The sequence below is a fragment of the Podarcis vaucheri genome (assembly GCF_965113315.1).
Source record: "Podarcis vaucheri genome assembly, chromosome: 5".
NCBI classification, from domain to species: domain Eukaryota; kingdom Metazoa; phylum Chordata; class Lepidosauria; order Squamata; family Lacertidae; genus Podarcis; species Podarcis vaucheri.
In genome coordinates, this window is record NC_138763.1 from 95520736 (window position 1) to 95547295 (window position 26560).

Sequence of the window (26560 nt, forward strand, 5' to 3'; positions counted from 1 at the left end):
ATTAAAATGAAGGGTTTCCAAGGTCGTCACTTAATCTCATCGTTAACATGCTGTGACGGCTCCCTGCAGTTTTGTTTTTATTTTAAAGGAAAATCTTCAGGCAGTTTACAGATAAGATAAAGAAATAGATATACCGTAATTTTCCGTGTATAAGACTATGTTTTAGAAATCATGCAAAAAAGTGGGGGTCGTCTTATACATGGGTAGTACATAGGGTGGACGTTTGATTGGTTGCTGCCGTGGCTATCAGAGGCTATTGTGCGTGTTATTGGTTGCCGCATCAATTGGTGTTGTTGATTGGCCAACGCTGCAGCAATTGGGGGGCAGGGGGGTTGGCAGCTCCCGCCGGCGAGGATACAGACGGGAGGCGGATTTTGTGATGCGTGTGGGTGAGCGATTTTCGGCATTCCCCTCTAAAAAAAGCTTAGCAACCCTCGGTAATTCCCCTACCCAACAACTTTTGCCATCTCTCCCCATTTCCTGAAATTTCAGTCCCCAAAATTCTTAACATGGGGGCGTCTTATAGACGGAAAAGTACGGTGTGAGTGTGTGTACGCATATGTATAACACAATGTCTGAAATAAGGAGGCAACCAGTAGGGCTGGGTAATATATCACAGAGTTGAAAACCAGGTATCACAAGCTAAACATCGTGATGCACCAATATATCACGGCGACTGAAATAAGGATGGAGCTATGTAGAGGCGTTAGCTGGCTTCACGGTTTTCCCTGCATCGTAATTTTTTCTGGCTCCTGCTCTTGTAATTAGATTAGGGAAGAGCAGGGTCAGCAGAGGGGCTGCAGGAATCGAGAGAAGCATTGGCTGGCTTCATGGTTTTCCCCACATTGTGATTTTTTGCATAACACACACACACACACACACACACACACACACACACACAAACACACACATACCATGCTTCGCAATAGATTGCCAGATCGAAAAATTATGAAACCGATGTCATGACTTCAAACTGGTTTTGGATGACGTATCGATATATAACCCAGCCTTACTCCCATCCCATTGTGAATTCCCTGTCATATATACAATATTTTTTGCTCCATTAGACACACTTTTTTCCTCCTAAAAAGTAAGGAGAAATGTGAGTGTGTCTTATGGAGCGAATGGCGCTGCACAGAGAGGGAGAGCTGTGCAGCGCCCCTTCAGCGAAGCCGGAGGAGGAACGGAGCCCCTTCTTTTCCTCCTTCCACTTCACTGAAGGGGCGCTGCGCAGCTCTCCCTCTCTGTGCAGCACCTGTCCTGCGAAGCCGGACGAGGAACAGAAGGGACTCCTTCTGTTCCTTCTCTGGCTTCACGGTGATGTGCCTGCCCTGAAAGCCGGAGGAGGAACAGAAGAGTCTCCTCTTGTTCCTTCTCCAGCTTCGCTGAAGGGCGCTGCGCCTTCTCCCTCTCTGCGCAGCATCTCTCCTGTGAAGGAGAGGCGCTGTGCAGAGAGAGAGAGAACTGCACAGCGGCCCTTCAGCGGCGCGCCGTCCTGGCTTCTGCCTTAGCGGTGCGCAGCCTCTTCAGGCAGAGGGAGCCTTCATCCCGCTGCCCTGAAGAGGCTTGGCGTGGTTATCCCAGAAGCCAGAACAGCCACACGGTATCCCAGAAGCCAGATCCCTCTTGCTATTCTCGCTTCTGGGATTCAGAATAATTTTTTCTTGTTTTCCTCCTCCCAAAACTAGCTGCGCCTTATGGTCTGGTGCGCCCTATGGAGTGAAAAATACGGTAATTGCCCTCGCTGAAAATGTCAGAAATCAAGCCTTTATCAGGAGAAACTGGCAACTCTCCCAGGCACCCGCTTGGTCTCCTGTTGACCTCCCTGTCTGCTTTCCCAGCAAGATCCAGGCAGAGGTCGCGATAGGCGATCCTTCTCAGCGTGAGAAGAACACACCACTCTTTCCTGCCCCCCCAGGAAGGGGAAAGAGATAGACAGAAACATATTTACATGCCTTTATTTCTGTCTTTGCAGGGTTACAGAAAACACGACTGCTCTCTTCAAACTCCAACAGCCAAGAGACAAACTCCTCCTGTACTTCCTGTACAGCTCATATTTCACTCTGAGCTAATTCCGGTGCCCTCTGCACTGTGAATTGACTGTCCCTCTGTTTCCCACGGAACAGTCCCAACATTCCCATTATGTTTTGCTTTCAAGCTAGCAGTAGCTCGCGGCTGCATTGCTTCAATATCGTAACAGAAAACTGTCCCAAGTTGAGCTGGAAAAGGCAATATGTTGTTACCCTTACCTCTGTTGTGCTGCAAAAGGACGATGGTGGGGTTGACTATGGTGGTGGAGGGGTACCCGGAGGTGGGTTTGCTGGTGAGAGTTAGGGAGCCATAGCACTCTGTGCCACTGCTGGACCTGGGAGCTTCATAGAGCAGAGGACAGGGGTCCTGAAACGGAAAGGTACATATGCCGTTATTGCCCAAGGGCCACAGGGTACCTGGAGGACAGCCGCTTTGCAACAGAGGACAAACAAACCCGAGAAAAGTTTAGTTCGATACACCGACACAGCGCCTTTCTCATTGCCGTTAGTATACACAGAGGGAAGAGCCAAAACCCCTTTTTTGCACTGGAAGAAGGAACTGTAATACATGGCATACAGCTGGTGGCAGGAGTGAGCTGTTCCGGTTATGGAGATACAGAGAGAGAGAGATTTGTGTGTTCCGATCCATGCTTCCTTTTAAAAAGAGGTGTTCCTTTCACAGAAACCGTCAGGCATGCAAAACCCATGCAGTTCCTGAACGAAAGCTGGTTACGGATTACTTGACGAGGGGGATCAGAGAAATAACTTTAGGACGCACCGCCCTTTGCAAGCTGTTAGACAGCAGGACGCCGGGGACATCAGGACAATGCGAAGAACAGGTGGAAAGGAACCGGCAGAGACAGGAGAGAGGAAGGTAGAGAATCACATCCTTGGGCCAACCGCAGCCAGCTGCTTATTTGTTATCACTGACATAAGAAGTGCTGTTTAATTTTTGTGGCGGTGGAGTAATGGTGGCCGTCAAGATGAAATGATCATACTGACCCTGAGATTTCCAGTTTAGATCTACCAGAAGGATTTGTTCAAAGTGAGCAGAGAGTGGCAGATAATTAGGGCACAACTACAAGTGGAGGGGGGGGAATAGCCAGTTGGTAGAGCATGAGATTCTTTATCTCAAAGTTGTGGGTTCGAGTCCCATGCCGGGCAAAAGGTTTCCTGTATTGCAGGGGGCTGGGAATAGATGATCTGTGGGGTCCCTCCCAACTCCACCATTCTGTGAGTGTGCACATTTAATAAGGTAAAAAGGTAAAGGACCCCTGGACGGTTAAGTCCAGTCAAAGGCGACAATGGGGTTGTGGCGCTCATCTCGCTTTCAGGGCGAGGGAGCCGGCGTTTGTCCACAGACAGCTTTCCGCGTCATGTGACCAGCATGACTAAACTGCTTCTGGGGCAACAGGACACCGTGACGGAAACCAGAGCGCATGGAAACGCCGTTTACCTTCCCGCCGCAGTGGTACCTATTTATCTACTTGCACTTTGACATGCTTTCAAACTGTTAGGTTGGCAGGAGCAGGGACCGAGCAACGGGAGCTCACCACGTTGCAGGGATTCGAACTGCCGACCTTCTGATTGGCAAGCCCAAGAGGCTCAGTGGTTTAGACCACGGCGCCACCCATGTCCGCACATCCAATAAACAGCATTTGAACTACATACAGCCCATACTGATCCCCTACTCATCTTTATGATTCATAGCCACTCACATGAGCCAGTGTGCACCAGGAAGGACAATCTCAAGGCATAGGGATTCCTGTTTTGGGTTCTCCTGTAAAAGCAACTCCATGAAGTGCCAGTAGGTGGATCATTGGGCTCAAACCAGCATGGCCTGTGTTCACATCGGGCACTGAAAGTCCCTGGATGACCCTAGACCAGCCACCACCTCTCAGCCTAATGCCACAAGGATGAAGCGTTTGGGGAAACCATGTGTGCTGCCCCTACCTCCCCGGAGGGATAAAATGTCAAAATTCAATTGCCTCCCCCCCTCTTTTTTTTAAAAATGGAACACTTTGAATCAAACCAGAAGTACAGGAAATTCGAATCCAAATGTGCCCCTCTGGGGTTTTTGTTGTGCTACATGATATTTAAAGATCAACAGAATCATCGAGTGACCACCAGAGCTCCATTTGGTCCCACAATCACTTTTTAAAAGGTAAAGGGACCCCTGACCTTTATGTCCAGTCATGGCTGACTCTGGGGTTGTGGCGCTCATCTCGCTTTATTGGCCGAGGGAGCCAGTGTACAGCTTCCGGGTCATGTGGCCACCATGACTAAGGCACTTCTGGCGAACCAGAGCAGCGCACGGAAACGCCATTTACCTTCCCACCGGAGTGGTACCTATTTATCTACTTGCACTTTGACGTGCTTTCGAACTGCTAGGTGGGCAGGAGCAGGGACCGAGCAACGGGAGCTCACCCTGTCACGGGGATTTGAACCGCTGACCTTCTGATCTGCAAGCCCTAGGCTCTGTGGTTTAACCCACAGCACCAATCACTTTTAGCAAGCATATAAAAGCCGTTGGGGGAAACTGGAAGTGAGGTGACCTGTTTAGCTCCCGGCCCCATCATTAAAATAGGTTTGTTGTTGTTGTTTTTGCCGTGTCTGGCTGCCTTTTGAGATTCAAGGAAGCCAATCCAGCAAAAGCCGAATTTTGAAGAAGAAAACCATAGAGACTGGCATAATTTGCAGCCTGAAGCTGGAAGAGTTGTGTATGGAGATCCTGGTGGCATAAAGTACTTTTCACCAGGTCTGGCCCACCAGCCTTCCCTGAGCTTAGATAGCTCAGTAGGTTAGAGCGTGGTACTGATGATGCCAAAGTCACAGGTTCGATCCCCGTATGGGTCAACTTCCTTGCTTGCAGGGGGTTGGGTTAGATGATGCTCAGAATCCAAAGAGAGAGTTTGAAGACTTCATCTGTAGGACTGCAAATTATTTGACGTGCTACTGTGGGTGGAAGTCGTTAAAACTTTTGAAGCTTTTAATGTTTGATGTATTACAGTATTTTAATGTTTTTTGGGAAGCCGCCCAGAGTGGCTGGGGTAGCCGAGCCAGATGGGCGGGGTATAAATAATAAATTATTATTATTATTATTATTATTATTATTATTATTATTATTATTATTAAACTGCAGCTGCAATATAAGGGTTTGTTATTCTGACTGGTGTGCAACTGGAATTCATAAGCTTTTGGAATGCAGAGTTAAAGCAAATTATCGAATCATCAATTCTAGCACGCGGGGGCCCAACAAAATAATATAATTTGGTATCTGAACAATTGGAAATATGAATTGTATTATAATTTGGTACTGTGACAATGAGGCTTTTATGGCGTTATTGTAACTGAAAACTAATAAAAATTATTTTTTAGTGTAATAATAAAAATTATCATACACACACACAGATGATCCTCAGAACCCCTTCCAGCTATGAGTCTATGAAAGGCATTGCATGTGAAGCTGTCTATAAAGACCTCTTCCCACTGCCAGGTGACTAAATGGGGCCTAGGTAACTCATGTGTTCTGCAACGCAACAATGGCAGGCGTGCTTTCGTACGCAGATGTGAAATTGCGAATACGAAGCTGCCACAAAGGAAGAAGCCCAAAGACATTGGCATAACAGCTACCCTATGTCCTTCCATGAAGGTAGTCTAAAGCAGTGTGGAACACTAAAATGGAGTACTTCCATCAGGTCAGGAGGCTGGGATTTGTAGTACAGCGCCATTTGCAGGGCACCAAGTTGGGATGTGCCTTGTGCATGGCCCTGGTTATGGCCAAAGGCACAGAGCAGGGCTTGCCAAGCCTGGGCCCTCCAGTTGTTTTTGGACTACAACTCCCATCACTGCTAGCTACCCGTGGTCAGGGATGATGGGTACCGTAGTCCAAAACGTTTGGGGAAACCCTGGTGTAGAGTTTTCAAATAGGAAAGGACAAGGCAGAAACATTACACGGCCGAAGGGTGACTGAGCAAGAAGTGGGGGGAAGAGACACATGCAATTTAATAGCACATAAACAAGGTTTCGGATGTCATGCTGCTGGCAGAGAGCACCTTGTTCAAAGTTTAGTATGCCAGTGAGAAAAAAAAATAAGGTCATTTAATCCGGGAGCATAAATTTAGCAAAGCCGTCACGGTGGCATGTGGCAAGGCTTACTGTGCGCAAGATCATTCCTGTGCTCTCGGGCTCCGACACACTGTCTGAGACCTCTGTGATGGAAGGAATCAGCACAGGAGGAGGTGGTGGTGGCGGTGGCGACAGTGAAGGCAGTTTCGGGCGAACGTGGGGCACGATCCCCGACGAAGAGGACGGCTGGTTATGTTGGGAACCTTTCTGAAGGTGAGGGGGAATGAAATCGTCTAATGTTGGGAAGGTCAGGAGTAAGCCAGGAGCAGGCGTGTTGTCAGAGAATGCAGAGCTTTGGCCATATGGCAGGAGAGGCGGTGGAGGTGTGCTTGAGATGGATTCTCGCCCGCGGTCGGGGTAAACCTGTTGGAATGGCACTACTATAACCTCTGTATGAGCTGGGGTGGTGGCGGCAGAGCGAGTCGCATCCTGTGGGAGATAAAGTGGCATTACACAAGGGGGGGGGGGACCGAAACAGTGGAGGTGAGCAGTGACATGCAAAAGATGCCGCACCTCGTGAGACAACATTATTTACCCAAAGGAGCAAGTTTTGCACGGCGGCCATTAAAAAAAGACAACAACAATTCACACAACTCCTGGGCCCCAAACCCACCTTCCAGGTCACCTGCCATCAACAGATCAAACAATCCAAAATCCCTTCGAATACACGGTCATCACCTGAGGGCAGTTTTGTGCCAGCTGCTATGTTTCCTTTAGCCTAAGACAGAGGGGTTTCACAGAGCGGCACCCATCCCAACCTCTCCAGTATGGTTTGAGCTTGAGGCACCCACTCCCCAAAACCTTGCAATCGCAATCGCAATCTCCACACAAACATGCATCCGTCTCGGAAGGAAAGGCTGTCGGTTATTCAGCAGGAGAGAGGGAAAGATCTTAAGGATGCATCCAAATCAGAAAGGAAGGCACTGGTGCATTTCACGCCGGTGGGAGAAGGAAAAGAAAGATACAGCTGTGTGAAAGGGGGAGGAAAAAAGGGTTATGAAGAAAACCAAGTACCCTGCCATGTTCCTTTGCCTTGCATGGATGTTGCTGGGGTGGCGGCGGCGGCGACTGAGCAATGCACGGTTCCTTTCTCATCCTGTCCTCACTGCAAGTTGTATGTGGGAAGTCTGCCTTTGTGTTGCCAACAGCCTGTGGAGTCCTGGAGGGATGGCTCGGACCATAACTAACTGAGTCTCCACTGAGAACAATATTAAAGAATGGCCTGGGAGGGGCAGGAGGAGGAGGAGGAAGAGATTTTCCAGTATCTGTTACAGAGGAAGCAGGGGAGAAGGCTGGTGCCACAGTGACCTCAGCTCCAAAACGGGCGCCTTGTGTTTGGCCATCTGAACGGGCAGTGGAATTTCCAAACGGAGCCGAACAAGTGCTGTTAGATAAACAAGCTACATATAGACTGCTGACCTTTTTCTGCGCTCTGGTTTCGTGGTTGGGTTTCAGTCCAGCTTTACCACTCGGATGTTCCTCAGCAAGCGCCAGGGTGTTTTGGTGCTCGGATGACGCGTCGGGTATCAAGGAGCGACTTCCCGACCGCGATTGCCCAACATGCAACCCCCTGTCTGCGTGGATGGAGCCAGTGGATTTGTAGGGAGCCGCGACGAAGGGTTTGGGCGAGGAGGAAAAACTGGGCCGGCCCTCGAGGCTGGGTCGCAAATGCGGCTTGGGTGCATGAGGGTGCACACAATCTGTTATGGGAACGGGCTGCAGGACAGTTATTGCGGTGCCGGTGCGAGGTCGCCATGCAAAGCTCTCCTCGTTTGGAGGAGAGGGGTGGGGTGGATAAGGGGTCTATCCAGTTAAGGGGTTTAAAAGGGGGGAAAGTCAGCACCGTACAAAGGAGAAAAAGAGGAGAGAGAGAAATGAGTTGGTCATTAGACTGAGGTTAACAGGAAGAAACGAAACTTTAATATGGAGTTTCAAAGTCGGCACACAGCTCATTCACTCCCGTTGTTGAATGAAGGATTTCCAGATCTTCACATGATGAGCTGGTGTATCATTTCAGTGTATCATGTATTGGCTGAATACCCAAAGCCCAGATCGCTGTAGCTGTCTATCACACTGAAGTCAATGGTATGCATTTCCTATCCGATATCTTTCCAAACCAGGGAAAGAGTGGAACAGGAATTGACATCAAGGTTTATAAGAATCAATTAAATTGCAGGAATAAGTTATGTTGTGATCCTTGCTTATATACGTATGTGTTATATTTAAGATATGTTTTTCTTATTACCTTGTATTTGACTGTAACATAGTGTGCATTGATGATATGATTAAATAAGAAAGCAAGTAAATAAATAAATAAACAAGAAGTCAATGTTATGTACTGCTTAAAGTAAACACGTTCAGTTTTCTACTTAGTTGACAAACCAGGGAAGCCTGAATATTTAATGCAACAATCCTAACCATGTCTACTTAGAAGCCCTATTGCATTCACTGGGGTTTACTCTCAGGATCACAGTTTTAGAGGTGGTGAATGTCAGCTCTGAATCCCATCATCCCTCTCAGGATTTCTGGATATTGGAATGAAGCTCAGGATCTTACTCAAAACAATCAACAATATTACTTCTGACTCTGCACAAAGCCAGAGGTGCATAAAACAAACAGGTCCTTTGGAAGAAAATGCTTATGTAAGACTAATAATGCATTTTCCGGTTCTGTTATGAACTCGTATCATTGAGTTACCAACACCTTCTTAACAGCAGAGTGATGGAAATCTACCACGCAACCTTAAGAGTGAAACTTGTTGATACCAAATGAAAGCCCTCAATCAATGAGCAAGTCAGATTTTCATTACAAAGTGCACTAGCAGAGACCATAGCTGTCAACTTACAGATTTGAAAATAGGGGAGCAGCAGCCTCGAAAATAAGGGATCAACAGCCAATGTAAGGGATCAACAATTACTTTGATAAAATACATATTTTGTTGTGTGCAAATGGCTTTAGATACTTATTAGGTCCATAAATTACCATATAGCATATATTCAACACAAAAAAACCAGCAACAATTTGTTGTTGACAAAGGACAGCTGGACATAGAAAGGGCCCCATTACCTTCAGTAGCTTATTTAAGGGACATCATCAATAAAGGACAGCAGTGGGACATGGCGCTGGGATAAGGGACTGTCCCGCCAAATAAGGGACGCTTGACAGCTATGGCAGAGACCCCATTTGGAGTGAGCTTCTGCACCGAACTCAAAATAGTTGCATGGTAAAAAATGGGGGGGGGGGGCGGCGCACAAGACAGACCACTAAAATATCATTGTAATGTTTCCATTGCTGCAAGCTTTTAACAGTGCGCGCACGCACACACACACTCATTTAGCTGGTTGGGGGGAAGAAAAGAGGTGAAATGTTTCTTTTTAAAAGATGGCAGAGACTTCATAAAAGCCAAAGCATCACGTACACTGAAATCGATTATAAAATAAAATTGGGTGATATTTTTCATCATCTCATCAGCCAACATGTACCAATAGCTGTCATTTTGAGATCTCAAGTACACCACAGTTAATCCTCTTCGATGTATTGAATATACTGCAACATGTTCTACCAGAATAAGTCTCGTAAATTCTGAGGGATTAACAGTGGTCCTAATTTAAGGGGAACCTGTTACTGGACTCCAGTTCCCATCAGCCCCACTGCGGCCAGTGATTAAGGATGATGGGAGATGTGGTTCCACAATGTAGAGATCCCTGCCCTAATCAATTCAAGGTGTTAGCACTTTGGCAATCTGAATGCTATTTTCAATTATTCATGGTGGCCATGTTCTAATATAAAGTCTTTCTCAAATACCATTGTTTTGGCGATTAAGGGAAATTTGGTTCAGAACTATCACTTGCCTCCAGTCCTGTGTCATTAGGTGTTATCCAGGAGGTACACAAATAACATTATAGCCTGATGATTTATTGACTGATGTACAAATTATATGTTGTGGGAGGGGAAACATGAAATTTATCAACACAAGAAAAATGTTTGGTGGAAACTGGAAAAACATTTATAATGCTCAAATTTTTATTTATTGAAAAGGTACGGGGCAAACAGCTATAAAAACTTATAGAACAAGTTTTTTACTTTATTTTCAAAACACTCTCAATTTAAAAAAAACCTGGGATAAAATTGAGAGTGTTTTGAAAATATAATCATATATGGTTTGAAGCTATGTGTGGTTATATTTGGAAGACAGCTATGTAAGTCTCTAAATCTTTCTGGATCTGGGATTTCTGTATATACTGAGATTTCATTCATATATGCAAACTTAAATTTAAAAAAACATCAGTGAGCAGCTCTGAAAGTAAAATTATCAATACAATTGGAAGGAATTTGGTGCTTCACCCCATTCAATGTTCTGCTCTAACAAGACATGATGCAGGAGATAAAATGAATGAGCTCACCAGCATTTTAAAAGAAAATTAATAGCAGCCCCCTTGGGGGGTGGGAAGAATAAATTTGGACCAGGACTGTGAGGTTAATGCTTTCCTGACAGTCTGTTCCCAGGTCTTGAAAGTTACCATTTGGGCCACACCAAACTTTGCTCTATGATATGATATGATATCCCATAACAAAAGCATCCCAAATTGGTATTTGCACAGCCTTTTCTTGCAGTTATCTGATGCTACAGTCTTCTTTCATGTCCAGGATACTTTTGCCTTTCCTATAACTGTCTGTGATTAATAGTTTAGGGTGGGGGTGTTAAAAAAGGCAGGGGGCCTAATTTTATTTTATTTTTATGGGACGCTACCCTGATTATTACTACTGCAAAAGGAGGCCAGGGCATGTATTAGCTTAACAAATAAATCCAGTCTTTGCTCTGTGCCCTCGAATGCCTTTCCCTTTAAGGAAACAGGAACAGCAAGTCAATTAAACAGTTAAACATTTTGAGAACCAAACTAGTCCCTAAAGATGCTTTTTTCAGTCTAAGGTTTCACAGCCGCATTCTGTGAGCTAGTATTCATGTGCCTTGAAGAGGCCTTTTGTCATCTTTCTGGCTGTTTTCTGAAATCTCCTCCAATTTGCCAGTTCTTGAACAGCAGTACCCAGAGCACAACATTCAAATATCTGCTGCTGTTTATTGTTCATTATCGCTGTTGTTGTAGATGGACGCCTGCTTTCTTTGGGCTTTTCCTTTCTTTGTATATCTTCAAGAATGCCACCAGAAAAATCTGCCTTTCAGTTTCAGTCTCATACTGGAACTAAACATGGTTATATATCTACAGCAGTTTCAGGAATCAGGATACTGCAAGTTAATGCGGAGGAACCACGTGGAGGGGACACTTAACTTTCTGTAGAAGTAGCCCCCTCACGCCCAAGCTGGCTATTATTTTATCCCTAGGCAAAGAGAGGGGACAGCTAGAGGAGAAAGGGTTAAGTATCCCCTTCCCTTTGGCTGCCCCTTTACTGAAATTCCCATCAAGAGGTTGCTTTTGCTTTTTAAAAAAACACCCTTTTTTGTATGCACAGCATACTTTATTTATTTATTAAAGATTTTCTTGCTTAACAAAAGTGTGTGCAATGTCTCTCTCTCTCTCTCTCGTATTTCCCCCCCATGTCAATCACCCATCTCCTACTCCTTCCACCTCTTTCCCCCTTTTATTCCTAATGTCTCAACAAATGAAACTGATTGGTAAAAATGTTACATGGAAAATTAAAAAAACCTATTTGAGGACATATTTGCTTTTTCCTGTAGGACTAATTGGAGTCGTTAATAGTCTTCAACAGGTTTACCATCCCCATTGAGCCAATCACCTACTACCCTTCTGGGAAAAACCCCACCCCACCCTCCAACTATATATAAGGGTCTGGTGACTTCTGTTTCAGTGAATCTGAAGAAGTGTGCATGCACACAAAAGCTTAGACCCAGAACAAACTTACGTTGGTCTCTAAGGTGCCACTGGACAATTTTTTAATTTTTTAATTTATTTCGACTGCATCAGATGAACACGGCTACCTACCTGAATCTAGAATATTTGAGGGAAAGTTACCTATAGCACCTAGTTCAGACGTCAGGCATGTTACTGAAAACTTAAGCTTTGCTCATGTTAGTGATCTTGTTCTACATATGAAGTTGCCTAGTTTGCAATGACTGAGATTATGAAGACTTGAATGCCACTTCCCTCGGAAGTTCTGCTACAGCAGATGGAGACATAGCTACCCAACAGTGCACCCTGAAATTATCCTGGAGTGCATACTTTGAAGATTTTGAATAATTGTTACCAGGCAGAGGGCCTTCTTGGTAGTGGCACCCGCCTTGTGGAACACCCTCCCATCAGATGTTAAGGAAATAAACAACTACCTGACTTTTAGAAGACATATGGAGGCAGCCCTGTTTAGGGAAGTTGTTAATGTCTGATGTGTTATCATGTTTTTAATATTCTGTTGGGAGCCGTCCAGAGTGGCTGGGGAAACCCAGACAGATGGGCGGGATATAAATAAAATGTTGTTGTTTGTTTGTTTGTTTGTTTGTTGTTGTTGTTGTTGTTGTGTTACATACATAATTGACAGGCAAATAATTGGAAGCCCTTCCTATTTATTTCTTTTTAGCCTTTTTTATATCTTACTTTCTTCTATCTCATTATTATTTCTTCTTCTTCTTCTTTCTTCTCGTCACACTTATGCTATGTTCTGTAACCTGAAGTTCCTCCTCTCATATCAGGGAAAATGCACACAGGCATGAAGATGAAGAACCCTGTGTGTGAGAGCATTTCATAGGGTGGGGGGCTGGGGGAAGACGGCAAGGTGAGAGCCGCATGGGCTCATTTTTCCATGTGCGGAATAAGAGTTAAGACTTAATTTTGATAGAGGACTTTGTAATTTCATTTCCCTTGTTTCCCCCTTTCTTTTCTTCTTTACTCTCCTCCTTTCCTGCTCCCTCCCCCTTTCTATTTTTCTTTTTAGATTAGTATGCTTTTTATTGTAGTGGAAAACTTTAAATAAAACTTGGTTGTAAAAATAAGTTCTACTAGAGCGTAGAATATAAAACAGGGTCCCACACATGCGCAGAATGCGATCTTAGGTCACATCTATTTTATTTTATTTTTGCCTGAGCTCTGTGCACCAACCACAGCTCAGACAGAAGTGAAATAAATGAGCCCAAAGAAGGGTTTTTTAAGGCTTCTGGAAACTGGGAAGTCCAGAGACTGTTTGGGGGTGAGAAGGGAAGGTGTTGTATATCCAGTGAGCTTGTGTGACCAAATAATGTGTCTACAACCCAAACATCCAATAACTTCTAAATTTTCCTCTCAAATGTACTGAATGTTAATAATAATAATAATAAATTTTATTTATATCCCGCCCTCCCCAGCTGAAGCCGGGCTCAGAGTGGCTAACAATAGTAAAACCATACAACATTCTAAAATCATTTCATTATAAAATTAATTCCAATCAAATTAATGGCAACCATTGGGCTAGAATGAAGTCTGAGGTGTGACTGGGGTTCAGGATTTGGACAAAAACGAAAACAAAATAACCAACGGACTGAATTGAATCAGATTGTGCCCTTCCAGTTCAGAGAACTGCTTTTGATCCAACGGATGTCTTTGCTGAAGGAAGAGGAAGATATCTTTTCCATCCCCCCTGCAGCCCTGTGAAAATCTGCTCCAGATGATTGGGGGACAGTACCCTGAAGGAGGTTTTGGTATTAAAAAATAAAAAGATCCCTCACTGCCCCTTCCATTAGTGAGGGCCTCCTTCTGCTTGCAAAAAACAAAGCAAAAGCGCTGAGACTTCCGGGTTAGCGCCATCGCCGAATGGCGGACTCCCTCCGAGCTCCGGAGGGAGTCGGCTCGGCAGGGGTTGGGTCCTACCGCGCCGGCGACGCGGGGACCCTCAAAAACCACGGGAACGGATCCCGTGGACATGGTGACTCGGCTGGTACCGTTATCGCCCTCCCGGCTTGTGAAGGAGCCTTTTTAAAGGCTACGGATCGGGCGCCGGGGAGTGGCGTGGTGCTTTGAGTCCTCCGCTTCCCCTGCCGGGCGCAGCCGCATGCCATCCGGCGGAGAGCGCTGGCTTCTTCCAAAGAAAATTCGGACAATTAACAACAACCCGTGAGTAATTGGGTAACCGGGCATAAAAGGAGGAAAAAAGAAAAATTTTTCCGGATTTGGCACGAGCGGGAGGGGATCCAAAAAGGAAGTCAGTCCCCTCCCTGATTGTAAACATGCTAAAACAAGGACTGAGAAACCAAGATCGATTCAGAAGTTTATTGATGACAAAAATTATTAACTCCACGATGTGAACTATAAGAACTGTGCTGGAGGAGAAGAGTTGAGGGTGAGAGGAAAAAGACAACCCCCCCCCCTGGGAACCGGGGCGATTCGGAGAGCCTGGCGAAGAGAGATGGAGAATTTGACAGCTGCCAAAGGAGCTGTCAAAGCTGGAAAATATAAAGAGGACTTTGCTACAAGTTTTTCTTTGCTGGTTAATTTTGCTACAATTTGATATAAATATGGATATAAACTGTCGGGGAAAAAGAAACAACAAATTGACTTTTGGATTAGAGGATACAAAGTTATTGCAATCCCCCTAGAGGGGTTTCGGGACATTACAAGTGTCGTATGTGGAAAACTACTCTGGGATGTGCATAGGTCTTATCTCTTGGGAAAGCTGCAGAACTGAAATATTATTTTGTCTACAGAGGTGACCATAATACAATAGAATCTTCTATTGAAGCAAGAAAGGAACTGGACGTAAGTCTTTGTCCCTGAATAACAAACCTCTGTAGAGACACTAAGTTTTGAAACAAGAATGTTTTGACAGCTGAACAAGACAGAAACCGGAGAAAACAAGAAGCAAAAGAGTAAATGACTAAATACGACACGGAAAGAACAACGGGAGGAGCAACAAAAGATTAAGGAAAATTAAAGGCCTCTATTAGACTGGATTTATGAAGTTAAATATTATTAAAACAACCAAATCTGAAGAAACCGGCAAGATGGACTGAGAAAAATTTGGCTGTGGACTTAAGATCTCCAGGCCGACAACATACAGACAAATGGACATGGGGAATCAAAACCGGGGAAGGGAGGGGGAACCCTAGAATCCAAAGGCTTTGTAACCAATTTTTTGAACTTTTCTATATATTCTATCTTATATTCTTTATAACTTTGATCTTATATGTTTTCGTTTTTTCCTTTTTTAGAAAGGGGGAACTCATGGAAGGAATGAGAGCTGATCTTGGGGGAAAATTTTGTTTTATTATAAGACGAGGAGTGATGTTAAGATTGTGTAAATTTAAATTGGTTTATGAGTAATATATATTAGGCTTAAATTTGGGGATGAGAACTTGTGGAACCAACTTAGGGAAAGGGGAATACAGTCGGGAGGGGAAGGAGGAAGTCCCAGAAAGAAGGTTATGAAAAGAAGGGTCTAAGCTAGTCTCTCTTTTTCTTTCTTTTCTTTATCTTTTTTATCTTTTCTATTCTGTTAAATTTTAATAAATATGATTATAAAAAAAAAACAAAAAACAAAGCAAAAGCAAGTAACATTGGATGCAACTCAGCAAAATTTTAAGGCAATGTAATAAAGAAGGCAACCAAGATTATGAATCAAGCTTGTCCTCTCCCGCACAAAAATCTGTGTTCTGCAATGGTGCTCATAAGGAGTGACCCTATTCTGAATAAAACGAAGCAGAGCTTGCCTGTCAGCAGCTGTAGCGCAGCCACCCAGAACTTAATGGTTCCTGCAATCCAGACATAGTGGGTGGCACAGTAAGAATCTAGTTGACCAAGAATCCAGTTTGTGGCAAAGGACAGGCAGGGTTGGTAGTGGGAGAGAACAGCTGAGGTTTTCCCTACTCATTCAGTAATGGAAATTACACACATGGAGCCAAGATTCAAGATCAAGAAGGACGTCGGTTCCTTTTTGCTGACCAAGTACAGTTCTAGGAGAAGGCAATGTCAAAAAAAGCCTCAAATTCCCTTTCTGGTAAAATCCTATAACTCACACCTTTGTTAAGGTTAGGGGGGGGGGACACGACAGCAAGTCTTCAAACACCCAGCAGGGAGAAGATGGAGCAAACGTCTTTGTGTGGCTCCAGAGCGAAGGGCTAGACTCTCTAGGCAGAAATGGCGTGGAAGCAGATTTCAGCTGAGCAGTAGGAGAAACCTTCCTACTGGTAAGGGTTGTTTGGCAGTAGAACAGCCTGACTTGGGACAGACTCCCCTGCTTGATGGCTGGATCTTAGCAATGCTGTAATAGCATTCTGGACTAGGTGATCTCCAAGTCCACATTGACTTAAAAAACAAAGAAACATTGGGTCCATGTTGCAGGTTGGGGCTAAAGATGGATCTCAAGTAGAAGAAGACTACTGCTGAACAGGAAAACAAACAAGGAAACCTGCTCTTTTGTGGTGCTCTCCACCAATTACAGCTACCTCTTTGTTTTAACAGACATGAGAGATGTTCCCTGGTATTATGCTCATGTTAAAAAGGTAAAGGTAAAGGGACCCCTGACCATTAGGTCCAGTTGTGGACGACTCTGGGGTTGTGGCACTCATCTCGCTTTATTGGCTGAGGGAGCCGGCGTACAGCTTCCGGGTCATGTGGCCAGCATGACAAAGCCGCTTCTGGCGAACCAGAGCAGTGCACGGAAATGCCGTTTACCTTCCCGCCAGAGCTGTACCTATTTATCTACTTGCACTTCGTGCTTTCGAACTGCTAGGTTGGCAGGAGCAGGGACCGAACAATGGGAGCTCACCCAGGGATTCGAACCGCCGACCTTTTGATCGGCAAGCCCTAGGCTCTGTGGTTTAACCCACAGCGCCACCCGCGTCCCTTATTACAAACCATTAAAAAGGAATTACAAAAGCTCCCCACCCAACCACAGCCAGGAAGATGGCACAGGTCTCTTCACTCTTCATTACTTTGGCTCAAAAGTTTTCCTAGCACATAAGGATTTTTTTAGGCAGGTACTCACGTGTGGTTTGCTCTCAGAGAGGTTTGGCCGCACACTGCGGTAGCCCTTGGCAGCCAGAGCAGAGGACTGAGCATCCCCATTGGAGTCGACACTAAGCGGTAACCTCCAATCATCTGCAAAATGAAGAACTTCAGATCACTAGAGCTGCGCCAAACAGTCAAGGTTTTGTGCTTGCTTAAGCAAGCAAGAGGTGTGCCGCGGAAACCATAAGAAAATGAAACGTTTAGTAAATACCTGTTTCGGGTGTTGCTGGCTCTACACCTTAAGCATTTCGTGGCAAGCATTGGAGAAAATGAAAAGAAGGGAGGGAATTAGGAAAAAAACACCACAATCAACTGTTACATGGGGGGGTGCATTTACCAATCAGAGTTAAGAATTTAGTCCACTTTGCGCATGGGATACTTAGAGCTCAGGCTGCCTAATTTCCATAGAAACATGATCCCCTCGCCGTTCCTGACCTTTGTAAACACAAGGCAATTCATTCAGAGTGATGAAGAAACAATTGTGCATTGACATTTCCTTCCAGAGTCAAAAAGGCAGTCAGAGCTCTCAGTACGGAGCCCAAATGCCACACACTACTGCAAGTGCAGGGCTTCAATATTTCAAACGGAGTTGTAGGCAAAGGGGTGGAAAATAATTCCGTCCTTTCTTAACCCTGCCGGAGGAGATGGGAGGGAGAGCCACAAACAAACAAACATATTTAGAAGTGCCTGGTACAACATGTGCCATCTTTATAGAGTCCGGGCCACAAGGTGTGACACAGTATTTTCTATTTACATGCTGGCCTTACGCACATTGCTGCGAGATCCTAAGAATGGAAACCACAAACAAACAAACAAACAAACAAACACTCTCTCTTTTGAGGTTAGGAACAAATTTGCAGCAGCAAAGTCCTTAATCAGATCCCAGGGGAGTTCAGAACTCTCACTGGCTCGCTTTCCAAGATGTTTCAGAACCTGGTTTTGGTGCCACTACACCCCCCCCCCACAACCCCCTGTTGATGCACATGCAAAACGCAGTCTCCTGGCTCCGGCAGGCATTTTCCAAAGGGAGAGTAGGCACAATGCTCCTTTTCCATTGTAAATGACTCACTGCTGGAAATTTAGGAAGCCATCAGCAATAAAAAGGACAGCGGGTGGCGTGGATGGGAGGGATGACGTTGTGCAGAGAAGAGGACGAAGGGGAAAGGAAGCGAGGGAGATAAACTGAGACAGGTGGCTTAGCTTAACTAGAGCTCTGGTGCAGCGCACTCAGTACTTTCCGATTGTGGCTTTTCTATTTTACGTTATATCTGGAATTTCAACAGGGTATCTACGCCCACTGGGGAGTGCTACACGATTCAATGCGTCTCCCCATCCACACACATTCTACTTTGAACGGTCAAAAGAGTGGGCACGATTCTCTTCCCTTTTCTCCCAACCCCTCGCAGATGCGCAATCATTTCCGGTAATTGTTCCCTCCTCCCACCACGAGACAGTGGAAGCTTCCTGGCGGCATCCTCTGCACGAAAAAATTAGAAATCAGTTCAAATTATCCACCGGCAAGCCTGAGCATGAGTTGCATGCGCGGAAGAACATCTCCACCAGTGTTCAGTGCAGCGGGGCTTACTCTGAAGTAAGAGAGCAGGGGATCTCTGCTGAAATATACTCGGAGTCGAGAGTGGATTTCATCCTCTTTATTCAGCTCATAGTGGTGAGGAGGAATGGAAGTTCCCCCAAAATGTCTGCTTTATATACATTATTTACACAATGGATCCCAGGTGATTGGCTAATTCCGGGATTCTCCTGTAGGCCAATCAGGTTGCGGATTCACTGCCACCTGGAGCTGGATTGGGTGGCCCCTGTGGACCAATCAGACTGCTGCATTCTGGATCCTATTGTTCTAGGACCAGTCAGACTGCTGCATTCTGGATCCTATTCAACTCAGTACATAACATCCGCCTTAGAAGTGTTTAACATACTCAAGTTTGCCCATAGACTGAACCGGGGAAACTTTGCTTCTTTTCTCAGCCACGTACAATATTCCTCAGCTTCCTGCTCTCTGCCACTTGCCCCAAGAAGCTGAAATTCCTCTCCCTTATTGAAAGATTTTGAGCAGGGGCCATCTGTCATGGATGCTTTAAAGCTGAGATTGCATGGCGGTTGGGTGACACTAGCTGCAATCCGTATCTATTCTGTTGTTCTTGTGAAATACTGCCTTTTTATGTATTTTTCCCCAAGCCAGCTTTGATCTGAATGGAGAAAAAGGAACGAAGAGGCTTTATTTGAAGCTGGCAATGTGTTCAGAGCCCAGTTGTGGTGAAAAGTAACCAAGAGAAACCTTTAAAAAGAAAAAAAGAGGAAAACAGCAATAAGAACTACCCAGTGGAGTTTGTGTTAATGTTCCATCCTTTTTCTCCTTCTTTTAACTGGATTCTCTGTGGTAGTTGAAAGTGTTTGCGCACCTGCACTTTTCCCCTTGTTCCTGCGCATGTCGCCAAATAAATAATCACAATCGTCCTAAGCCCATTTAAGGGATTAAATATGCTGCTTAAATAAGCATTGCCTGTGACATGTCAGGCAAGCAATGTTTGTACTTCTTTCATCATGCCGCGTGCTGCCCATACCCACATCAGGAATCATAGCTAAAAGCATCATCCGGGATATTATTTGTGAGAAATATAGTAAAGGTACAGGGACCCCTAACCATTAGGTCCAGTCGTGACCGACTCTGGGGTTGCAGTGCTCATCTCACTTTACTGGCCAAGGGAGCTGGCGTACAGCTTCCGGGTCATGTGGCCAGCATGACTAAGCCGCTTCTGGCGAACCAGAGCAGCGCATGGAAACGGCGTTTACCTTCCTGCCAGAGTGGTATCTATTTATATACTTGCACTTTGATATGCATTCGAACTGCTATGTTGGCAGGAGCTGGGACCAAGCAATGGGAGCTCACTCCGTCGTGGGGATTTGAACCGCCAACCTTCTGATCAGCAAGTCCTAGGCTCTGTGGTTTAACCCACAGCGCCACCCGTGTCCCTGTGAGAAATATAGCCTGGCATTTTTCCTGATGGCCTGGGGTTGTTGTTGGTTTTTTCAACTGAAGTCCGGTATGGAATGCATCATGTCTCTTTCCATTCAAGTCACAGCCCCTGGTACCACATTTGAACAATTGTGACACATAAAAAAGAGTAGCATGTCTGAACTACTAGAATCATATAAACTGCCATAGTTATTTAACTATTCCAACTGTTCAGATGAAGTAGGTGGTTGGGCAGTAAATACATATGGCTATTAAAAACCTGAGGGGCGCAGGTGGCTCTGTGGGTTAAACCACAGAGCCTAGGACTTGCCGATATAAGGTCGGCGGTTCGAATCCCCGTGACGGGGTGAGCTCCCCTTGCTCAGTCCCAGCTCCTGCCAACCTAGCAGTTCGAAAGCATGTCAAGTGTAAGTAGATAAATAGGTACTGCTCCGGCGAGAAGGTAAACGGCATTTCCGTGCGCTGCTCTGGCTCGCCAGAAGCGGCTTAGTCATGCTGGCCACATGACCCGGAAGTTGTACGCTGGCTCCCTCGGCCAGTAAAGCGACATGAGCGCCGCAACCCCAGAGTCGGTCACAACTGGACCTAATGGTCAGGGGTCCCTTTACCTTTACTATTAAAAACCTGAAGATGTAAGATTGAGGATGAAGCGTGTTTGAAGCTCAGGGATAGAACATAATAACTGTATCAGGATGATTAATTCATAATGTGAGCATTTGAGTTGCACCAGACTCTTTCCTCAACCTGGATGTAATTAAAAAGGGGGAATAGATATTCCCAAGAGAGAGCATAGTGTTTTGTGCTGTCTGCAGCTTCGTTAAGGGACAGTACAGATATTTCTTGCTGACTAATTAAAAGCTGTGCCTCCTTAAACATTCAAAACCTTTCTGTACAGCCTTTTTGTCTGGACAGCTCTTCAATGCTATTTTCATAAATATCAATAAATAGCAACAGTGCAATATTCACTTGCACTAAAGTAATATTACACGGTGGCAAGCTAGACCAGAGAACCAATTTCTGAGCATGATCCTATGTAAATCTACCCAGAAGTAAGTCCCAGAAGGCTTACTCCATGCTCCGAGAACCTCAATTTGGAAATATCAAAGCTAGTAGTTATCTGATTCTGTCAGTGCCATCGGTAGTTTTAGATAATCCAGGAACAGGTTTTAATAATTTCACAGAACTGTAGAATTGTAAGAGTCCATGAGGGTCATCTAGTCCAAATCCCTGCAGGAATCTTTTGCCCAGCGTGGGGCTCAAAGACCCGAGCCTAAGATTAAGAGTCTCAGGGCATGGGGACTGATCTCTCTCTTGGCCCAGTATACCTGAAGGAGCGTCTCCACCCCCATCGTTCTGCCCGGACGCTGAGGTCCAGCGCAGAGGGCCTTCTGGCAGTTCCCTCACTGCAGGAAGCAAAGCTACAGGGAACCAGGCAGAGGGCCTTCTCGGTAGTGGCACCCGCCCTGTGGAACGCCCTCCCATCAGATGTCAAAGAGATAAACAACTACCTGACATTTAGAAGACATCTGAAGGCAGCCCTGTTCAGGGAAGTTTTTAACGTGTGACATTTTAATGTATTTTAAATCTTTGTTGGAAGCCGCCCAGAGTGGCTGGGGAAACCCAGCCAGATGGGCGGGGTACAAATAATAAATTACTAATACTTCTCTCTCTCTATTTTTTGAGCTAGAACTCACTAGAACTTAGCACCAGAACATCTTTGCACACACTGTCCCAAGCACAGAAACTTCAGAGCACGAACAGAACGCCTTTCTCACAACAAAGAAACCATAAGGAGCATCCCCGTTTGGGGGAAGGGGAATCAGGGAAGTGAGAAGTAAGACCCATAAGCAATAAAAACAGCCTCCTTCTCACCTGCAGAAAACAAAACAAGACAGTCTTAGAATCATAGAATCATAGAGTTGGAAGAGACCACAAGGGCCATCGAGTCCAACCCCCTGCCAAGCAGGAAACACCATCAGAGCACTCCTGACATATGGTTGTCAAGCCTCTGCTTAAAGACCTCCAAAGTAGGAGACTCCACCACACTCCTTGGCAGCAAATTCCACTGTCAAACAGCTCTTACTGTCAGGAAGTTCTTCCTAATGTTTAGGTGGAATCTTCTTTCTTGTAGTTTGGACCCATTGCTCCGTGTCCGCTTCTCTGGAGCAGCAGAAAACAACCTTTCTCCCTCCTCTATGTGACATCCTTTTATATATTTGAACATGGCTATCATATCACCCCTTAACCTCCTCTTCTCCAGGCTAAACATGCCCAGCTCCCTTAGCCGTTCCCCATAAGGCATCGTTTCCAGGCCTTTGACCATTTTGGTTGCCCTCCTCTGGACACGTTCCAGTTTGTCAGTGTCCTCCTTGAACTGTGGTGCCCAGAACTGGACACAGTACTCCAGGTGAGGTCTGACCAGAGCAGAATACAGTCTTCTATCTTTCAAGCCTTGTTTCCTTTGACCTTCCAGAAACAACTTCATACAACTGCAGTTAAAAATAAGGACTGATGAAAAAAGGCACCACATGCTGTTCAGGCTTTGTCAAATGCCTCTGGCATAATTGAATGAGCCCATCCTCTTCTTTACTGCCTGGGGCTGACAGGCATTATGGTCCAACAATACCTGAAGGGCGGCAGGCCGGTGATAGTTGGGATACAGTTTCTAGGGCCTTCTCCTTCCGACCTTCAAATGGCCGAAGGGGTTGTGACTTCCTGAAAGGATCTCAGCCAGCAGGTTGAAGAGACCAGGGGCTGTGAGACGTTTGAAACTAGTAAGACCCAAGCAGCCTTGCGGTGTGATTTCCTTCAGAAACCCCTTCATCCCGTATCTTCTGAGAGGAGGACAGCAGGTTGAGAAGAACCAAGCGGCTGGTTAATGAAATGACTTTCATTCCGCCATCTTGCTGGGGGACAACGTGATAAAGCATTGCTCAGCACTGTGATGTAAGAATCTTTCTGCTGCATTTTCATTTGTCGTTGGAGTGGGTCTTAGCACAGTCCATAATGGTGCCTACGCACCTGTCCTGACTTATAGCCACCGATAGATCTTGTTGTTGTTTAGTCGTTTAGTCGTGACCAACTCTTCGTGACCCCATGGACCAGAGCACGCTAGGCACTCCTGTCTTCCACTGCCTCCCGCAGTTTGGTCAAACTCATGCTGGTAGCTTCGAGAACACTGTCCAACCATCTCATCCTCTGTCGTCCCCTTCTCCTTGGGCCCTCCATCTTTCCCAACATCAGGGTCTTTTCCAGGGAGTCTTCTCTTCCCATGAGGTGGCCAAAGTATTGGAACCTCAGCTTCAGGATCTGTCCTTCCAGTGAGCACTCAGGGCTGATTTCCTTCAGAATAGATAGAGCTTACCCTTCATAAATTTGACTCGTTCCTTGTTGAAGCCATCTAAGGTAATGGCCATCTCCATATCTTGCAGGGTAAACAAACATTCCATAAATTCATCATACTGTACATTGGTTTAAAAAGTGCTTTGGTTCCTCCTCTGTACCTGCCTCAAGAACAATCCTGTCCTCTCAGGGTCAATTACTCATTTGAGCATTGTTTATTGCCTTTGCTTGTTTACTATGATTACGGATCTGCTATTTAAAGGGAGGCAGAGCTTTAATGACAACAGAGTCAACTTGGGAATACTGCCTACAACAAAATGCCACTGCGGTGAGAGAGCACAGCCATCTGGGGGCAGAAGATGCTTTGACCCCATAAAGGAGCATCACAATGAAAACACATCCATTTCAAGCTTAGAACTGAACAAAAAAGTAACTTCATTCTGAAACACTGTGTTTTGATAATACAAAATTACTGAATTCAAAAATTCACATAGCTGAGATCTGAAACAGCACATTCTGAATTTCTAAAAGGGGGATTTTGTCCTACTACTTAAGTTCTGATGAAGACAGATGCATGATGTCACTGGAGTATGTGACGTGTCACTGACATTTTTGCTCTTTTTCAGTCACATTCCATATCTAGGATTCGGTTTTCAGCTGAATAAAAAGTTGCTCGTTGCAATTTGTATTTTTAAAGACCTGAACTTCAAAAGCCAAACACAGCCCACATTTCAAGCATGTAAATTAATTTTTTTGTTTAAAAATGGAGTTAGTTTTGAAATACTTTTTTTTAAAGGCCAGAGGTCTTTAAACTCAAGTAAGGTAAAGGTAAAGGGACCCCTGACCATTAGGTCCAGTCGTGACCGACTCTGGGGTTGCAGCGCTTATCTCGCTTTATTGGCTGAGGGAGCCGGCATACAGCTTCCGGGTCATGTGGCCAGCATGACTAAGCCACTTCTGGCGAACCAGAGCAGCGCACGGAAACACCATTTACCTTCCTGCTGGAGCGGTACCTATTTATCTACTTGCACTTTGACGTGCTTTCGAACTGCTAGCTTGGCAGGGGCTGAGACCGAGCAACAGGAGCTCACCCCGTCGCGGGGATTCGAACCACTGACCTTCTAATCGACAAGTCCTAGGCTCTGTGGTTTAACCCACAGTGCAACCTGCGTCCCTCAAGTGGCAGCAGCTTAAACAACAAGCACTTTGACTTTCTATCTAGTCTATGGCTATTATCTCGCACTTTGGACTTACTTTCAGATTGGTGGATGTCTTGTGAATGACTTGTAGGACTGACGCTCCGATTCTCCTCATAGGTTGGAGATGCCCAGAGGGTCACAGCCCCCTTTCCAGTACAGACTTTGGCAGGATCCAGCTCTACAGGGGCAAAAAATAAATAAAAAAATTAAGAAGATGAGTTGGAACATAAAATAATCTTAAATCATGCTGTCTGCACAGAATGCTTCCTGCTTGCTTCACTTTAGCATCTGAGCAAATTTATCTAGTCATAATTGTTATGTACTGAAGTTCTCACCCTGGGCCAGCAGGGGGATACTGTAGATAGTTATGCAAATAAGGGATCGAAAGTGACGTTCAGTGATTGGATAGTTTTAGAAAATTGTTACAGTTACATTGTACTGGAGCTCTATATAAGCAGCCTGACTGAACCCTTCAGTTCAGTTCTGTCCTGGCCTGTGAATAAACAAGAGCTGTTTGAAGAATTGCTGTGTCGTCTGATATGTTCACCCACAACTTAACAATAATAGTGTGGATGGAAATTAGCTTTCGATTCCAGCTTTAAAAATATATACGCTAAAGTAAGTTTATCTGCAGAGAGAAGAGATGAGTCAAATTTCCAAATCAAGAGCATGATCTAAAAAAGGAAGAAAATACATAATGTATAGAAATTAGATACCACGGCTGCATTTTCAGATATATCACTAGCATCAGCCAGCCAGGATTATATTTCTGTCCCATCCTCTGTTGACTATAGTTGTACTTCACCTAAGAAGCCTATCGCAGCAGCCAGAGCAGCTTCTTCACTATAATAAATTTAAGGAACACAAACTGATTCGTATAAGACTGTCTAGCTTCTGGCTGTGTGAGATTTCACACTAAGCAACTAAATGGGATTCCAGAGAATCGCTCACTTCTAAAGCTACTTTCTGGGTTGGAAGAGGCACTAACTGCAGAAGTTTGAGCGCCCCTCGGGCTGCCAGTCTTTCCTTCACAGCTTGCTTCTGCTCCCCTGACCAAATATCCCCAACTGCTTCGCATCTGCGGATGTGAGAAGGCAGAAATTTCCATTCCAACCAGTATTTGCCACAATCAGCACTGTTTCCATTCTACTGCAGTTCGGTTTCTGCCAAACACTATACAGTGGTACCTCGGTTTACATACGCTTCAGGTTACAGACTCCGCTAACCCAGAAACAGTGCTTCAGGTTAAGAACTTTGCTTCAGGATGAGAACAGAAATCATGCTCCGACGGCACGGCAGCAGCAGGAGGCCCCATTAGCTAAAGTGGTGCTTCAGGTTAAGAACAGTTTCAGGTTAAGAACAGACCTCCAGAACAAATTAAGTACTTAACCCGAGGTGCCACTGTAATATCCGTCACGCTGTCCATTCTTTAACATAAGTCACATGACTTACTTAAGTATCTGTGTAACTTTCAAAGCATTCATTCATTTCAATGTAAAGGAAATGTCAAAACTACGTAAAAATAGCAATTAATTATGCATTGCTTGCAGACTTAAACAGCAACAACTATGTATTCTTTTGGCTGATTTCTACAAACATGTGAACTGCAGCAATTTCTGCTTCCTTTTCCATTTTCGGCAGATTTCTCCAACATCCCGTTCTCTTCTTTCACCTGCCACAAATAGCCCTGGTGTAATCTTGCTCTCCAGAGTAAACCTACACAGTCCAAACTACTTCAGAATCTTAATTTGTTGGCAGGGTCTCGCCAGAGTGGTGCATGCTCTGGTTATCTCCCACTTGGACTACTGCAATGCGCTCTACGTGGGGCTACCTTTGAAGGTGACCCGGAAACTACAACTAATCCAGAATGCGGCAGCTAGACTGGTGACTGGGAGTGGCCGCCGGGACCACATAACACCA

General features: G+C 45.2%; 1 protein-coding gene across 37 annotated transcripts in view; it reads right to left on the reverse strand.

The window, feature by feature from the left end:
• SORBS1 (sorbin and SH3 domain containing 1) overlaps positions 1-26560 on the reverse strand; it is a 211881-nt gene that overhangs the window by 80722 nt on the left and 104599 nt on the right. For 26 of the 37 annotated variants that reach the window (XM_082223035.1, XM_082223036.1, XM_082223014.1 and 23 more), the window contains 6 exons: positions 24696-24818; positions 17316-17342; positions 17082-17194; positions 7173-7961; positions 6189-6587; positions 2250-2397 (listed from right to left, as the gene is read on the reverse strand). In XM_082223035.1, the coding sequence (XP_082079161.1) occupies positions 2250-2397; positions 6189-6587; positions 7173-7961; positions 17082-17194; positions 17316-17342; positions 24696-24818 (1599 nt within the window). Of the gene's footprint in view, positions 1-2249; positions 2398-6188; positions 6588-7172; positions 7962-17081; positions 17195-17315; positions 17343-17539; positions 17607-24695; positions 24819-26560 lie in introns of those variants that run through there. The other 11 variants (XM_082223011.1, XM_082223003.1, XM_082223015.1 and 8 more) reach the window with 9 other exon arrangements.